This window comes from Corylus avellana, chromosome 2 (assembly GCF_965113065.1).
Source record: "Corylus avellana chromosome 2, dhCorAvel1.hap1.2, whole genome shotgun sequence".
NCBI classification, from domain to species: Eukaryota; Viridiplantae; Streptophyta; class Magnoliopsida; order Fagales; family Betulaceae; genus Corylus; species Corylus avellana.
In genome coordinates, this window is record NC_142491.1 from 15,063,012 (window position 1) to 15,081,447 (window position 18,436).

The 18,436-nt window shown below is 32.9% G+C and overlaps 1 protein-coding gene across 1 annotated transcript; it reads right to left on the reverse strand.

Moving 5' to 3' along the window:
• Window positions 1-8,266: 8,266 nt before the first annotated feature.
• Window positions 8,267-15,470, reverse strand: LOC132167312 (cellulose synthase-like protein G3). The gene is made up of 6 exons (XM_059578236.2): window positions 14,740-15,470; window positions 11,835-11,981; window positions 11,570-11,695; window positions 10,839-11,282; window positions 10,413-10,760; window positions 8,267-9,010 (listed from the first exon to the last, which is right to left on the reverse strand). The coding sequence occupies exons 1-6, from the start codon at window positions 15,322-15,324 to the stop codon at window positions 8,453-8,455; spliced, it is 2,208 nt and encodes a 735-aa protein (XP_059434219.1). The 5' UTR covers window positions 15,325-15,470; the 3' UTR covers window positions 8,267-8,452.
• Window positions 15,471-18,436: the final 2,966 nt, after the last annotated feature.

An 18,436-nucleotide genomic window follows, 5' to 3' on the forward strand; every position in this document is an offset into this window, starting at 1 on the left:
TTGCAAATAACTTGTGGAACATCCTAAATAATTATAGTCGAATGTTTATATATATTTCACAAAAGAGTGGAATTGGGAAATCTGGTTGGAAGGAGGAGAACTGGTAGGTGAAGAGTTGGAATGGTAATTTGAAATTGACCGGTCGTTGGCTGCAACTCCATCTGTAGTTGGAAAAAGGTGAAGAGGCTGTGGCGGCGTGGGAGTGCACGTGTTGGTGTGTGCTGGGCGTGTGGCATTGCCTTGTTTGCTTGTGGATGTTTGAATTGTGCTGGTGTTATCCTACTCTTTTTAGCTTTACATCGTGGAATTTTTTTTTTTTTTTTTTTTTTAATGGAGGGCTATTGTTGTGACTTTTTGTTATAAATTTCTTTACAAATTCAGATGATGGTCCATATTTGTTGAAATAATTAAAAAATTCTAGTTTGCCAAGTCGTGAATTCAACACGAATATGACACGTAATTTTAGGGTTAGAGTTTAAGTTAAATGAGTTCGGGTCATCGGGCCGTGTCAACCTGCTGGTTCAAGGTTGACACGTTTGACCAGTATATATATATATATATATATATATATATATATATATATATATATGTGTGTGTGTGTGTTTATTTTTATCTCAGATTTGTTCTAAGAAATGAATGGGTTTTCTTTAAACGTGTTCACGTGTCGGATTGGAACTTATTAATATCTAAATTAAACGTGTTTACGGGTCGTGTCGCGTCAACCCGACATGACACGTTTATTTAAACGGGCTACATATGTCGTGTCGCGTTATTTGTTAAGAAAACGTGTTGTGTTTGGGTTAGCATAAACGGGTTGACACGAACCTGACACGCCAACCCATTTTGAGAGCCCTATCTTTTAGCTTACACCGTAGAGTTTTACTTTCTTTTTTTTTTAAAAAAAAATTAATGGAGGGCTATTGTTGTGACTTTTTGTTATAAGTTTGTTTACAAATTGAGATGATGGTCCATATTTGTTGAAATAATTAAAAAAATTATAGTTTGCCAAGTAAGTTTATAAATGGAGAAATGATATTTAGTAAATTCTCGTATTAATGCTGATGTGGCAATAAAAATCAGTCATTAATTTTTGTTTGTTTGTTGTAAGCTCTCATTGATTCAATGGTTGATTTTTATTGTCACATCACCATAGTTGTATAGCAGTAATATAGAGTAATTATAAAAGTCATTCTTATGTTCCTCTCGTCTCACTCTAAGAATGAGGTGGCTTTTAAAATCAGCATTTAATCAAAATTTAATAATGATCAATCATAAGGCCAATTGTAATTTTAAAAGCCACATCATTCTTGGAGTGACACAAGAAGGACACAAGGTAGAGTAACTTCTAGCATTACTAGAGTCTACCACAAGTGACATTAGGTACCATCTTTTTATTTTCCTAAAATCTTCTTAAAGTTTATGTGACTTTCAAAATTACCATTAAATCAAAATTCAAGTATGATTCATCTAAACTTTAATGATGATTTTAGAAGGCACATCAACTTTAAGAGGATTTTATGAGGATAAAAAGATGGTACCTAACATTACTCGTTTACTAAATAGCACTTCTCTTGTAAATAACTTTATAATAACTAGAAATGATTGGTGTCAATATTTTTCTCATCTCATATTACAAAATCAACTTTTGGCAAACGAAAATCTTACAAATCAATTATTAGATTTGAGGACTTATGTGAACCCTACATAAGTCAATGGTGGACCCTACAAATCTAATGTTTGATCTAATTTGTAATCAAATATATAAAAAATATGAACACATTATTGACACAAATTATTTCTCTATAATAAAAGATGTAGTATACTAGTATTTGTCTTTGCCATCATTTAGTTGATTTTTTTTTTTTTTTTTTTTTTTTTTTTTTTTGAGTTTTAAAAAGTGATTGAAAACTCTATAAGGTAAGCAACAACAGTAATTCTAGCTACTATATTTAATCATATAATTGTCTGACACTACAATTTACAAATTGAATTATTGGATTTTTTTATTATTATTTAACAATGATTAATTTAATAGTTGGATGGAAATGTGATATCAGCCTTGTTAAAATGAATATTAAATAAATTTATAATTTCTAGCATTTTTCAAGAAAAAAACATTAGCAGGTCCATTGATGTGTTTTCAGATCGAACAAAATATATTGTTATGTTATGTCAGCATCAATAATATTGTAACACGTACCCTGTAATATAAAAAGTATAATATATAAAATGCAAATATAGAAAATTGTCAGAAAATAACATTTATCTTACAATTATTACACTTTTTAAAAAAAAAACCAATAACAAATTTAAAAATTGAATTAAACTGTCATATTAATATTGTAAAATAAATATAAAAAATATATATATAATTTCTAACCTTACGCGTAAAATATAAAACACATGATTTTTCGTACGTATCTCCACGCATTGAGAACATCCTCGCCTCTGAGCTCTCTACAGACTCTACCAACCAAGACACCATGTCTGTGTGAGAGAGAGAGAGAAAGAGGGATTTTTTTTTTTTTTTTTTTTCCTTTTCTTTACGTGTCCACACAAGAGATTAAAAGGAGTGAGGATTCGAATTAATAACTTCTATTTTATAAGCTGTGAGATCTAGCCAATTGAATTACTCTTGAGGACTTTAAAAGAAAAGTTAAGGTATTTTTCTTTTAAAATTTATTCATTTTTCAACCATCTTATAGCCATCTCTATAGTAAATAAATAAATCAAACAATGAATTTGTTTGGAGTCATAAAGGTATAAACTTAGTAGTTGATCTATTAAATTTGTAGGATGAGGAAAGAAAAATATTGACCTGAATCATTTCTCTGAATTTTACTAAAAAGGGGAAAATTTACTTTACCACCGCAAAATTTGAGATATTTTTCAATTTGAACCCAAATGTTTAAAAATTTGTAATGTACTCCCTTAATGTTTCAAAAATTTGCAATTAACACTCTCCATTACTAATTGCCATCTAAGTAGACGAAAATGACATCACGTGTGTCTCATGTGGGATTTTTATGCTGCATCTTCCAATTTTGCATCCAATTTAGTTAGTGAAATGACGTAATTGCCCCTCATTAAAACTCAACGCCTGTTTTGATTTTTTTCTCGTCAATCCCTTATGAACCCCTTTTGGGTGTCATGTGGGTGTTGGAGCGAAAAAGAAAAGGAGCAGATGCGAGACATCTGCTCTTATGCCGGCAATTTTCGTGTACTTGGACTGTAATTAGTAACGTATGGTGTTAATTGAAATTTTTTGAAACATTAGGATGGTACATTGCAAATTTTTAAACATTAATGTTCAAATTGAAAAAATACCTCAAATTTCAGGTGTGTAAAGTGAATTTTCCCCCTAAAAAAAAAAAGTGATTGAGGTAAAAAAAACACTACCTTAATTTGAAGAAAACTGTCTTTTTATTTTTTATTTTTTCCGCCCCCTTCAAGTAGGTTGAAATAGTCGATTTAAGTTTTTTTTTTTTTTTTTTTTTTTTTTTTTTTTGGACTATTGCAAAGCGTAGGGACATGGTTAAGAGGGGTCAAACGTTCTAATTTATAATCTATAATTTATAATTTATGAGTAAAGGTTTTTGTGCTTTGAATAATTAAATCTTTTGGCACGTATGAATAAATTACTACATTGCCTGTTTGTCACCTTCTTCTTTATATTACCATCATTTTTTATTTTTTATTTTTGGCATTTTAACTATTGGACTAGGGTAGGGTGTTTTTCAAATGAATCTAAAAGTTAATAAAGAATTTAAGATTAAGCATGCCAGATAAACTCAACTCAAGTTCAATTTATTTATTAAATGAATGAAGAACAAAACTTGGTTTATTGGATGAGCTAGCTAGCTCAACTTTTATAAGCTCAAATTTGCTCAAAGAAATTCGTATAACTTTATTATTTGGAGAAACTTCACTTTGGCCCCAGGAACTTTCACTCGATTTTATAACCCCCCGAACTTCCAAATCTCTCATTTTGGATCCCTAAACTTTTAATTATTGTCAATGTGAACCCTTCGTCAGATTTTAAACATTACATAACGTTTATACCCCTGACTTTTGTATAAAATTCTAACTTTCAAAACGTTTTTTTTTATTTTTTATTTTAAAAAAATGAAAATCAAGGACATTTTGGTCTTTTTTTTTTTATATTTTTAACGGCTAAAATTAACGAAGGGTTCTAATTGAAAGTAATTGAAAATTCAGGAGTTCAAAATGAGAGATTTGAAAGTTCAGGAGAATTTGTAAAATCGAGTGGAAGTTCAGGGGGTCAAAGTGAAGTTTTCCCTTATTATTTTGAGGAAATTTCATTTACCCCTTCAATATATTACATGTTTCTTAATGTCATTGTCAAATTACCAAAAGTTGTAATGTGAATATTCAATTTTTCAACTTGAAATAGCTGCATAAATTAACATTAGGAGTGACAAAATAAATTATATAGAAAACTTTACTTAAGGTCCCTGAACTATCACATGTTTTAAGAAGACCTTTCCAAATTTCAAAAACTCTCAATTTTACCAATGAACTTTCAATTTGATACAATGTACCCCCTTTGACAATTTTCAAGTTTAAACGGACGTTAAACATGATTAAATGACTTTTATACCCCCTCAATTTTATATAAAATTCCAAATTTACCCATGTGATGCAATTGTTTGTTTCTAAAAACAAAAATCAAGGGTATTTTGGTATTTTTGTCAGTTTTCGTTAAAGTTACACTAAAAATTGATGGATGAGGTACATTGCATCAAATGATCAAAATGAAAATTTAGGAGGTGAAATTAAGAGTTTTTGAAATTTTGAGGATCTTCTCAAAACATATAATAGTTAAAGGGTCCCAAGTAAAGTTTTCTCTAAATTATAAATTACTGTATTTTTCATTCCAACTCAAAACAATAAAACAAAAGCTTTTGTTGGGAATAATCCCATCTTACTGGCCCGTCAAGAAAATTCATGGTCTCCAAGATGGGTACGGCTCAGAAGATGGAAGCCCAATTGAAGATGTTGACAAAGACAGGCCCGGGTATAAGAACACACCCGGGCCTCGAGTTCATCAACCCCGGGAAGAGTAGAACCCGAGGATCCCAAATTAGGTCTCACTATGTGAAATTAGAACCCCGATGCCAAAGACCCTGGGATCAACATATCCAGGAAATACTAAGAAGAGTCAATGGATGCCTTCCGAGAATAGAATCAACTCGAGAGAACATGACAAGTGACAGTTAAAGCAGACAGGGTCGGCTCAACATATTTTGGGGCCTTAGGCGAAACTTTGAAATTGGGCCTAAATTTTTTTTTTTTTTAAAGTAACACACACACACACACACATATATATATATTTAAAAATTCTTCTACTCGCTTTTTGAGATGCAAAATTTCTGATTAAGTTTTTATCTTCAAGATTTTCTAATATCTTTTTTTTCAATTGATAATATGGCTAATCCATTTAATCTCTATTGTAACATTGTTGATCTTAGGTAGGATTTTATTAATTTTAATTTTGAAAAACTTCTTTCTGCAGAAACAACTGTAACAGGTATTGTTAATAAAATTCTATAAGCGATATATGCATTTGGAAAAAAATCATGTCTTTTTATATAATTTAATATGTCAATTGGAGCACTTTCTTTTAGTTTCTTATAAGCGAAATAAAACTTTAAAATATTACACTTTCTTCTTATTCTTTTTGATGAGTTTCTTGTTCATTTATGAGTTTTTCACCTAAATTATCCTCAATATTTTGTTTATTGCTAATAACAAATTTATTTAGAGCTCCTCTTTGAGATTCAATCAATTTGTCTACTTTTATTTCTTGTTTTGAAGTTTTTTATCTCCAGATGCATATTTTCTAGTAGACATGTTTAATTAAAAATACTAACAAATTAAACAAACATGATTTATCAAAAAAAAATTATGACTATAATAAAATAAATGACAAAAATAGAACAATAAAACCTGATTTGGCAAAGAAATTATGAAGCAGTTCTTGGAGATAGGACAAGAGATTCAGTCACTCGGAGTCGGAGAGGAAGAGAAAATGATGAGATAGGCAAAGAAGAAAAACTCAAAAAAGAGCAAGTAAAGAGAAGAAGTAAAGTGGCAAATATAGAGACTGATATTTAAAATGCCCATGATTGACAGCAGTTTATATTTTTGGCTCTTGGCTTTCCCTAGATGGCTAAATAATAAATAGAAAATAAATGGTAATATTTTATTTCTAACGTTTATATTTTCTCATCAAAAATAAAAAATTTCTAGAAAGAGGCCAAGATGATGAGTGAATGATGTAGGCGTGTACTGTAGCATCAGCCGTCAGGCGTGTACTGTAGCATCAGTAGCTCTAGGGAATTGGCGTAATGATGTATAAGGCTTTAATGCTTTGTACTTTTTTAATTTATTTTTTGAATTATTTTTAAAGTTTATAGTGGGCTTATTAATTGGGGTCTTATTAAATTGAGGCCTTAAATTTTGATAAAAAAAATTTTTAGGTCCTATTAAAAAAAATTTGGGCCTTCAATTTTTTTTTTGGTCCAAAATAATTTTTTTTTTTTTTTTTTTTTTAAAAAAAAATTTAACTCAAAAATATTTTTTTTGGGCCTTATTAAATTGGGGGCCCTAGGCGAGGGCCTAACTTGCCTAGGGCCTGAGCCGGCCCTGAAAGCAGACATCGAAGTTTCTTCAGTATAGGTATCGGTGGAATTCTTGACCGCGTGAAAAAGATAAATGGAATTGTATGATTAGAGGGACACGTTTGAATTCTTGGAGCCATAAGTCATTTTTGGGCAGATTGGTCGGAGACTCGGAGGAGAGGGTGGGGAGGGAGTTGGAGTGGCGGGGTTTGGGGTGGAGAAGAAAAAAAAGAGAATTTTATTCATCTTTCAATAAAAAAGAAAAAATAAATGCTAATTAATGTTGTCTTTTAGAAAGAAAAAAAAAAAATGTAAAAAATCTGACATCCTAACATTTTGGCATGGTATGTCACGTGTCCTTTATCATGTCATGTTAATCACATTTTTTTCATTTTATTTTAATGCTTTTTTTTTTCTTATTTTTATAAGGATATTTTAACGTTTTTTATTTTAGGGTAAATTTCACTTAACCCCCTCAAACTACTACTTTAATGATAATCTACCATTCAAACTATTAATTACAACAATTTACCTCCTAAACTACCAAAACAATGAAAATGTACCACCCAATGTTAGCAAAATGACAAAATTACCCTTACAAAATTTTCAATAAGATAAAAATACCCTTAAATTTTTTTTTTTTAAAAAATTAAAATTTAGTACTTTTATTTTTATTTTAGTAAGGGTAATTTCGTCATTTTTAAAAAAATTTGGGGCACATTGTCATTGTTTTGATAGTTTGTGGGGTAAATTGTCATAACTGATAGTTTGGAGGGTAGATTGTCATTAGGGTAGTAGTTTGAGGGGGTTAAATTGACTTTACCCTTTATTTTATTTGTTTTAACTTTTTTTTTTTTTTTTTTTTTTAAATTTATAAGGATTTTTTTTTTTTAATTGAAATTTTTATGGTCATTTTAGTCTTTTTGTTGGCTTTAGGAAAGACATTAACATTTGTAATTTGTTAGTAGTTTAGGGGGGGCATTGACAATAGGGTGGTAATTTGATGGGTATGTGTAAAATACATTGAGAAATTACAGTTTACTCCCTCAAAGTTGACAGTGTTTTTCAATTTGAACATCAAAGTTTCAATTTTTGCAATCCACCCCCACAAAGTTCCAATTTTTTTCAATTCGATCAATATCATCCCAAAATTCCCATATTGCCCCTAATTTTTATTTTTATTTTTTTTTAATTTTTTATGAAATGAAAAACAAATTTGGGCGTGCAAAAATGACTGTAGCCACCCCAAAATTTTTTTAATTTTTTTTATAAAAAATAAAAAAATAAAAATTAGGGGCAATATAGAAAGTTTTGGATAAAATTAGTCAAATTGCAAAAAATTGAAACTTTGGGGGGGGGGGTGAATTGCAAAAATTGAAACTTTGATATTCAAATTGAAAAACGCTGTCAACTTTGAGGGGGTAAACTGTAATTTTTCGAAATACATTTTAGCCCTCAATGTTTTACCTCTTTTTTAATCTTGCCTCAAATGTTTAAAAATTGCCAATATAACCTAAATCAAATTTCTAAAATTTTTAATATAGCTTGCAACATCCCGCCCTAAATTACATGGGCAAAAAGAAAATGTATTAAAATTTTCACATGACTGCTAATACCTCAAATAACGCAGCGGAATAAATATTATATTCTCCTCCTCCTCCCTCCACCTTTTTTTTTTAAATAACATTTTTCTTCACATATCATAGTTCAATCTTGGTTAGACAATTTTTATTTTCCGCTACGGAATCATGTTGTTGTTGCACTAAATCTAATATTTCCAACATAGCATTACTCAAGAGAAGATAATTTCAAACCCTAAGAGTAAGAGAAGCTGCAACAACAAGACCACATGCCAGAATTGTTGAGATTATGGTAACCCTAACCGGCATCCTTCCTTCATCACTTCTCAACACCATGGCTGCATAAATTGGCCTGGAGTTCACCACCACAAAACCAGCTATAAACATCTGCAGAAACAGTCCCTCCAATTTGCTGCCTCTGAAAACCAGCATGAGCCCCCACACAAACGACACCAAGTTGATGATTGCTGCAGTTGTCAGCGGCACAAACATGGGTGATGGAACTCCAAACTCAAACACCCCTTCCTCGTACCTTTTGTTTTGATCATCATCATCGTCAACCACTTTGCTTGTCAGATTGAAACCATGTGTTGAAAAAATGCCTATCGAATTGAGCAAGAAGTCGGTGAATCCAAAGAGGTGACATGTGAGTCCTTTTATCATCCATATTCTCTGATCATTCCACCATCTTTGGACGGTTCCATTGTATAACATGAAGTCGAGGAAATCTTGTCCGTACGCGCCTAAGAAGAGAAACACGTACAATACAAACCATGGCTCTGATACCTGCATGCAACATTCACATTAATTAGTTTTCCACTTTGAATTAACTTGAATAAATTTTATAATTAAACAAGAGTCAACTATATATATGATAACTGTTTGAATATTAATTAATTAAATGACTGGTGAAACTTTATTTAGAGCCTTTGAATTACAACCCGTTTTGAAAAGATCATCTCAAATTACAAAAACTCTCAATTTCAACCCTGAACTTTTTATTTGATGCAATATACCCCCTCTTTCATCAATTTACAACGTTAACTTTAACGAAAACTGACAAAAATACCAAAACACCCTTGATTTTTTTTTTTTTTTTTTTTTTTTTAAAGAAAAACAATTGGTTCACTAGGGCAAATTTGGAATTTTATAAAAAATTCAGGGGTGTAAAGGTCATTTAATCATGTTTAACATTCGCTTAACGTTGAAAATTGACCGATGGGGGGTATATTGCATCAAATTGAAAGTTTAATGAGTGAAATTGAGAGTTTTTAAAATTTGGGAGGTCGTCTCAAAACACCTGGTAGTTCAAGGGTTCTAAGTGAAGTTTCTCCTAAATGATTAAATTCATCATTTCTTATTAATGTTTTGGGGAAACTTCGCTTAACCCTCCTAATTAATTGTCACAACTTTTGCAATATCCCCCTAAAGTTCAATTTCTCTCGATTTAGTGTATTGAACTTTGAATATTTTTCAAGGACAAGTGTCATTCAACATCTTTGAGTTTTTCTCCAACATATTTCAATAAGTGACAAGTGTCATTCAACATCTTTGAGTTTTTCCAAAATTAATGTTTAAGTTCCTAAATTAGTAGAATGTCAATAAACGAGTCTTAAAAATATTTTTTTAAAAAAAATGTTAGAGAGATGACACTTGTCACCTATTGAAGTAGGTTGAAGGAAATTTCCTTCAAACTGGTTTGGAGGAAATTTCTTTTCATTTTTCAATGTCACCCTCAATCCGTTAGACTTTTCCATTAAATCCTGGCAAAATTCCCAAAATACCCTCATTTGTTTTAAGAAAAAATGAAAGAAAATAATTGCAAAGATCAAGGTGTTGGCCCGAATTTAACGATTTTCGCAAAAATACCCATGCCTCAATCTTTGCGAAAAAAATTTCATATGTATATATTTTAAAAACGGGGTATTTTGAGAATTTTTTTGGGATTTAACGGCAAATTCTAATCGAGGGGGGACATTGAAAAAATTTAGAAGTTCGATACAGTAAATTGAGAGGTTTTAAACTTTAGTAGAGACATAGCAAAATGAGTGACAATTTAGGGGGATAAAAGAAGTTTTCTCTAATTTGTTTTTATTTAATATGATATTGAAGTAGAATTCTTGAGTTTAAACCCTAAAATTCATAGGAAAAGACGAGATTTATAATAAGTGCAGTGAAATATATGTACCGTTGGGAATACGTTAATTCCATTGAGCAGAGCAAGCTGAGGAAGGAAGGCGTATATGGTGGTTGGGATCGACCAAATGGCCCACAGCCCATTCTGGGCATAAGCAAGGCCCATGAGAAGGCCCATGTGCTTGATGCCGAAGGTTAGTGGGCTGAACTTAGAGAAAACCACCTGAAGTAGGCCCACGGCCCATCGCTTTTGCTGATTTAGCACATCAACAAGGGTAATGGGTGCATCACCCAAAAATGCTGCCCTCTCAGGGTTGCAGAATATCGACTTCCATCCCTCACATTGCAGCCGATAACCTGTGAAGTAGTCCTCAACTAATGATCCATATCTGAAACCCATCTGTGCATTTTATAAAAAATAAAATAATAATAATAATAATAGTAAAAAAAAACAAAGATAACTAGCAAATAAGCTCACCTCAGAACCCCATTTGGTCTGGTTCTCATAATTGCAAGCAGCCACCTTTTGTGACAATTCCATAATTGGTTGGGACTGGATGGGTTTGTTTACAATATGGTTCGGTCCCAATTCGGGGATTTCTGGTAACAACAATGTTAAGGGACATCCAAAAAACACTCGTCGGTTAAAAAAGCACCCAGTTCCGACATAGTTAGCCCCTCCTAGTCCATCAAAGCCCACCGAATAGATTTGATATAGACGTTTAAACTCACAAGCATAGGTGTCAGTCTTGTTAATTCCCTTAAAGCATTGAGGAAATTGAATATATCCTAATTTGGACCGAGCTTGAGGGTCGAGTAGGTAACATAGCACACGGAGAGGCGTATATGGATCATTGGAGTACATGTCACAATCTAGAGTGAGGATAATTGGAGCATTGGTCATGACAGCTGAGACTCGGAGCTTCATAGTCACAAAATAAACACCTATGAGATCTCTTATAATTAGCATTCTGAATTGCTAATGGAATATATATAACATGCATGGATGATGTTCCCATACAATTGACTGCTTAATTTGCATGCAATTCGAGCAGTCCCATAGAGAGTGGTGTTGCACTTGGTAGGTGGGTTTCACAGTTCGCTTCTCTTTAGGATTGCCCAAATTGTGTTAATTCAAACATCTCAATTGTAAGGAATCAGAATCTCGATCCATTGTTGCATGACTAGCTTATATGTAGGGATGCTTACCAGAACATTAAGTGCACCGGCTTTAAAATGGTGGGGTGAAGTCTTGCTTTTCTCTCTTGAGACATAGATGAGGTTCGGCATCAAAAGGCCAGTGATATCTTTGTCTTTGCTATTCTCTAACAAAACCTGCTTATAATTTGTTAGAATAATAATTAAATTGTTAAATTTATTATTTTCTATCCATTTAACTTTTCAAAATAAATAGCGATTTAACACAGTATCAGAGTAAAAGTCTTGAGTTAAAACGTTGTGTTCATATTGAAACCTGAATAATAGTGGGATGACTTTGGCGTGTGGATCCATGAGTCCATTTGAGAAAGGCTTTGCTCTCTTCTCTGGTGAGGTACTCATCCCCAACTTTCCCTCTTTCCACAACATTTTCTACCCTGATTTTCATGCTGTCATACATTGTCTATATATATATATATATGATTCAAAGGGACTTAATTAGTATGATATATTATGATTATACAAAAGCATGTTAAATTACATACAAAATTTATTTGAATTTATAGATAGCATAATACAAGTTTTGATGCAATCAAATCAAACTTGCATGTATGTATTAAAAGGTTCTAAAAATTGGAATGTCAATGCATTGAAAAGTAGTAATTAATGTTGTGTAAACTAGTGATAGTTTTTTTTTTTTGACATGCATGTCCGCACAAAAGGGAAATGGAGATTTGAACTAGTGACCTCCACTGCTAACAGCATAAAAAAAAAATAGGGTTATTGACTTTAACCCCCCTCTCAACTCACATTCATTTACACTTTTAACTATTTTTTGGGAAAAAAAAAAAAATCATCAGGCCAATCCTTTAAATTAGACGGAATCTTGATCACATGCATAATACATACGTTTTTTTAGACATAAAAAGACAAAAATACTTTCGAGTAAAAAAAATTAAAAATTAAAAATTAAAAAAAATGATGGTCATTGAACAACTCCTAATAATGACCATTGGGGGTAGATTGGCCACCCTAAATCACTTGGAATTGGCCTTTTTTAAAAAACATTTAATCTAATATTTTAATAAAATTAACTTCAGCGGTATTTAAGTAAATTAAATTTCTAAACTCAAGGTATTTTCGTTATTTCAACACTAAAAAATGCAAGCATGTGGCAAGTGATCAATATTCTTTCCCTTTTAAAGATTTTGAGTTAAATGATTTTTTTTTTTCAGCAATTGATAGTAAAAGGCGGTTGGTTGTGACAGGTAAAAAACAAAAGGGAGAGGACTATCAACATCTAACTTATAGGGCCGGGTCAATTTTTTTGACCCATTTCCTTTTGTTACCTTGCTTGGTTTTCAATTCTCTTGTTTCTACTTTGCTATTAGGTTTGATTTGGGCTGTTGTTTGGGTTGGCCACCCTCCTTGTAATTCCCCGTTCCCTTTTCCCTTCTTTGCTTTAAAAAAAAAAAAAAAAAAAAAACTTATTATCTGAATAAGAAAGGATTCTAAAATTTCAATAATAACATGTTGTGACATAATTGGCCACTACTGTTTCTTTCTCTCTTTTTTAACTTTTATGGTCCACTGAAAAATGGAAGATGATCATTAGAACATACTGTTTTTTGGTGGGATCAATTCATATAACTACGTACATTGCTTAGAGAAGTCTTATCATATGGTTTTTATTTTTTTGTTTGATTTCATGAAAATATATAGTTTTTTTGGAAAATTTCAGAAAATCCTCTCGAACTTTTATGAGTTTTAAAATTACCTTCTTGAAGTAAAAAACTCTCGGTTAAGGCTCTCAAACTTTCAATTTCTTTCAATTACTTATGTTCGTTACAATTTTTCGTTAAATATTGTCAAATTTTTTAAAATGTTCATATTTTTTTAATAAAAAAATATTACAAATATGTTTTTGTTTATAAAAAAATAAACGCCTAACTCTTTACAGGAATTTTGAGAATTTTGACAAGATTTAACGGAAAATCTTAACGAAATAAGCTAATTGAAAAAATTAAAAGTTCGATACCCTTAATTGAGAGCTTTTAGACTTTGGAGAGTAATGTAAGTGGAAGTTTATGAGGGTTTTTATGAAGTAGTTTGGGACATAAATTAGCTATAAACTGTTTGTTGCTAATTCATACAAACCAATTTAATAGAGTGATATGTGTCACATACTAACTAAAAAAAAACATGCGCTTCTCACATGCCAAGCGATACATATCACACTATTAGATTAGTTTGTATATATATTTGTTGCTCATTTTCATCCAGTGAGGACAACATCAACATGTAAAAGGAGAATAACCCAACAAAAATTAAAACTTATATATATTTTTCTCACTGGAAAATTTTTTTAAAAAAAATCCTACAAAATAGCCCAAGTTTTCTTGTTGTAGGTTTCAATTTGTCTAGTTGCACTCCCTTGCAGATTGGTTCTTTGCTCTTTTTTTTTTTTTGAAAAATTTATTTTGTACCCCTAAACTACTACCTCTTTTGACATGCTCCCCAAACTTCAAACCCTCTCACTGTGGATCCCTCCGTCAAATTTACTCGTTAACTTCTAATGGCAAGCCCTAAAAAGACTAAAATGTCCCTGATTTTATTTATTTATTTATTTTTTATAAAAAAAGTAAAACACCCGTGGGTCAGGCTAAACCCACGCGAGTAAAGCCAGACCCACCGTGGGTCTGGCCTGATCCACAGGCCTCCCGAACCTCTTTTCTTTTTATTTTATTTTTATTTTTTAATTTGAAATTAAGGGTAAATATGAAATTTTATAAAAAAGTTAGAGGTATAAACGTCATTGTTTCCATTTTAAGGGTCCAAAGTGATAACAATTAAAAATTCAAGAGTCCAAAGTGAGAGATTTTGAAGTTTTAAGGGCATGTCAAAATTAGGAGTGGTAGTTCAGGGTCCAAAGTAAGGGTTTTAGGGTCCAAAGTAAGGGTTTTCTTTTTTTCTTTTTTGGTCTCTCTTTTTGACAGAAAAGTTAGATGGATGGAATCTTGAACGACATTTCAACCGGATAAAGGAATATCAGCTACCAACTGGTCAATAAATGCAGGAATCATTTTTCGATATACTACTTTAGCCAGTAATTTGAAGAAGAAGAAGAAGGTTTAAAAAGAAGTAATAATTGTGTAATCGTGAATAGTTTCATGCATATATATATATATATATATCAAGAAGCTTAATTTAGTGTGTTTTACCTTAATCTTCTCAGCCTCCATCTCAGCGCTCCAAGAATTACTCGAAGCAAAATACGCTTCTGGGCTCCGCTCTACCACGTTGTTCTTTCTACAAAATGGCAACCAGTGGGTTGCGAACTTAGCAGCCTCCATGAAAGCAAAGAGAGTAAGCTGCGAGCCCCCATCGTCTGACACGTAGATGGAGATCTTCACCGCCGGATAATCATACGCCATCACCGACAAGGCCGTGTTTGCCACGCTCATGGGCGGCTCCTTGTGGGGGTCGGTGGTGCATATGAAGACGTCAAGTGCAGGGAAATCCGACTCTTTCACCGTCTTTATGAGGTTGTCGGGGAACTCCTTACGATGGATAGGGCGCATGCGAAAAGCCTGTGTGGCAGCCCACATGAAAGCGAGAAGAAGATCGGAGATTAGCATGGAGAGGGAGATGGAGATGGAGGGTAAGGTGGCGGCGGTGGAGTGGATGAGTTTGGATGCTCGGTGACAGAGCAAGGCGACGACGGCGCATGTGTAAACGGCGGCGAACACACGGTTGAAGACCGTTAGGCGCGAAGGCTCGAGGGTGTGAAGAAGGGGACCCTCCATTTTGAGAACTCTTGGTGCTGCTCACTGTTCTACGATAATTGTGGATGATATTGGGTGCAATGGGGGGTCTTGATTTAGGGCCCTCTTGAGCGGGATCTATCAATGACACGTGGAGGAACTAAGGACGGGTAATGCTTGTTACAGAATATGTGGGCTTGTCCCTATGGAGAGACTTGATCATTAGCTTATATAAATATACCTCTTATGTTTGTCCAACATTGCTAAGGGATAAAACTCATTCCTCATATTCTCTCTATAAATATAAAGAGTCCATCTTATGTATTCTAAAACTCAATAATTTGAAAAATATAGCCTATAAGAATTTGATGTGTGGATGTAGGTTGTATGCCGATGTCAAAATTGATGCGAGTCTTAAAATAAATTATAAGAGAAATTTCACTTAGAACCACTGAACTATCACCAATTTTGAAAAGACCCTCCAAATTTTAAAAACTTTTAATTTTACCCATGAACTTTCAATTTGATGCAATGTACCCCTCCATCAATTTTCAGCGTTAAACATGATTAAATGACCTATATACCCCCTTTTTTTTATATAAAATTTCAAATTTACCCTTGTGGCCCAATTGTTTTTTCTTTTTTTTAAAAAAAAAAAAACAAAAAAACAAAAAAACAAAAATCAAGGGTATTTTAGTATTTGACAATTTTCGTTTAAGTTAACCTGAAAATTGACAAAGGGGGTATATTTTATTTTCTTACAAAAATAAAATAAGGGTAAAGTCCATTTACCCATCTCAAACTACCATTATATTGACAATGGCCCCCAAACTCTCAATTGCAACAATGTCCCTTCAAATTACCACTAGAATGATGATGTCCCCCTTCATTAAATAAAACCGTTAATACTGGTCTTTTTCATTGGAATCTAAATGTCTAAAATAACCTTAACAATTACTTTAAACCTTTAAACACTTAAAACGACGTCATAACCATTGGCCAATGAAACCCAAAACACTCGGTCTTCTTCCCTAAGATTCTCTTCTAGTCTTCTTCTTCCCTCACTCTTCTCAGAGCCAAAACCTGACACAATGAAAATCTCCCACTTTTTGTCATTCTAGAGGTAGTTTGGGGTGGACACTGTCGCAAATGAAAGTTTGGGAGGAACATTGTCAATGTAATGGTAGTTTGGGGGGGATAAGTGGACTTTACCCATAAAATAAATAGAAGATCCATGTCTCGCTTTTGTCATCCAAAAATTGATGTATCTTTTAAAATTACTATTGGATTTGCGATAGTCTATTAAACTTTGATTGAATAATAATTTTAAGAGAAGACAAGCTTTTAGCGTTACTCACAGAGAATTTCTAAGCTACAGTACTCATTGCCCATATCTCATTACAAGTAAATGGACAAGATTTCCTACTATTGAAATCCCTTCTCTTACTCATGTCTTTTTCTTTGAATAGAGAGGTATACGGACAAGGCTCTTCTGTTAAGGAGCCTCTCTTTGGAAAACTTGTCCAAGACCACTTCAAAGAACCTTGGATAATTGATCAACTTTCAAATTGAGCTTAATCGAACGGACTTATTTTTTTACGACCCTAATTATTCTTTATATGGTTGTCTCTTTTGGTGATTTTCTATAATGTTTGTTTCTTTTCTAAACAAACTCGTTGTTCTCGTTCTACAATAAATGTTTTATTGGTGTTTTACGTTGTTATGATATTTATGATGCAATGAAAAAATACATCAAACTACCAGCCGTTTTCGATTTAGTCCACTAATGTTTCAAAAGTGATAAAGTAGCCCCCCAAACTACCAAACTATTGCATTTTGGCCACTCCGTTAGTTAAAACCGTCAGTTTGGACGGAAACTGAAAAACGACATCGTTTTGTTGGGGGGCTACTTTATCACTTTCTGAACATTAGGGGGCTAAAATGAAAACGGTTGGTAGTTTGGGGGCTTTTTTATATTTTTCCCAATTTTTTTTTTTTTTCATAAAAGGGCATTGTAGTAACTTACCCATAACAAAACGACATCGTTTTGCAGTTTCCGTCCAAACTGAGGGTTTTGACTAACGGAATGGCCAAAATGCAATAGTTTGGTAGTTTTGGGAGCTACTTTATCACTTTTGGAACATTAGGGGGCTAAATCGAAAACGGCTGGTAATTTGGGGGGCTTTTTTATATTTTTCCCTATATATATATAATGGGGAAACTTTACTTACTCCCTAAACTTTCGCGCTTTTTGCAGACACCCTTCATTATTCAAAAGCCTCCCCCCCCCCCCCCCCCCAAATTATTCAAAAGCTCTCACTTTCATGTATCAAATTTTTAGTTTCATTCACTTTGCCCCTTTCGTTAGGATTTTCTATGAAATCCTAATGGAAGAGGTCGCACGTACCGCGTATGTGGGGAAAACTTATTGAAAGCCATGTTTTACCCCTGAAAGCACCATGTGCACAAACACCCTTAGGGTTTATTTCTCAAAATCACTAAAACCAAAAGTGAGTTTGAGAGCCGTCTTCGTGAAGAACCGTAACATTGTGGGCCGACGACCACTGAAATCCTCAATCCACCCAGTGACTCTAAATCGCGATTCAACCCAGGTTTAAATCGCGTTTCCACCCAGGTTTCAATCCACCTAGTGTCCTTTATTTCTCAAAATCGTATACGAGAAAGTCATTTCAAGACCCAATTGAAGTCTCGTGTAGTTGCGTTGGAAGCTTCGTCCGTGATCCGTCTTCTTCGTCACTGCCATCTTTTCCAGGTATAGTCCCTTTTGTCAAATGAAGTTGGTTGTTTTATTTATAGGTATGCCGAGTTTACCATTGTGGTCCCCTTTATTCTTTTATTGTTCTCTATTTGTGGGTCATGTGCTTTTATTGTCGAAAGTTTGTAAAAAAAAAAAAAAAAAAACGATTTGTGGGTCATATGCTGTTGGTGGGTTGAATAAAAAAGTGTCCACTTTTGTTGGTCGAATTGATGCTAGCAAAAGGTTGGAGCTTTTTGCATTTTTTAATTGGCTACTGTCGGTTAAATATAGTTGACTGTCTGTTAGGGTTTGTTTAATGTTTTTTGAAATATTCTGGATGGTTTAGCAAAAAGTCATTGCATACTTAGGATTTAGCAATAATTCACCGCATACTCA

Bases quoted from the DNA above. Each gene is read 5' to 3' on its own strand.
- LOC132167312 (XM_059578236.2), bottom strand. From the start codon at position 15,324: ATGGAGGGTCCCCTTCTTCACACCCTCGAGCCTTCGCGCCTAACGGTC. The intron at 10,761-10,838 runs GTGAGCTTATTT...TAAAATGCACAG, and splicing joins AGACCAAATGGGGTTCTGAG to ATGGGTTTCAGATATGGATC. The intron at 9,011-10,412 runs GTACATATATTT...TGTTGCATGCAG, and splicing joins GAATTAACGTATTCCCAACG to GTATCAGAGCCATGGTTTGT.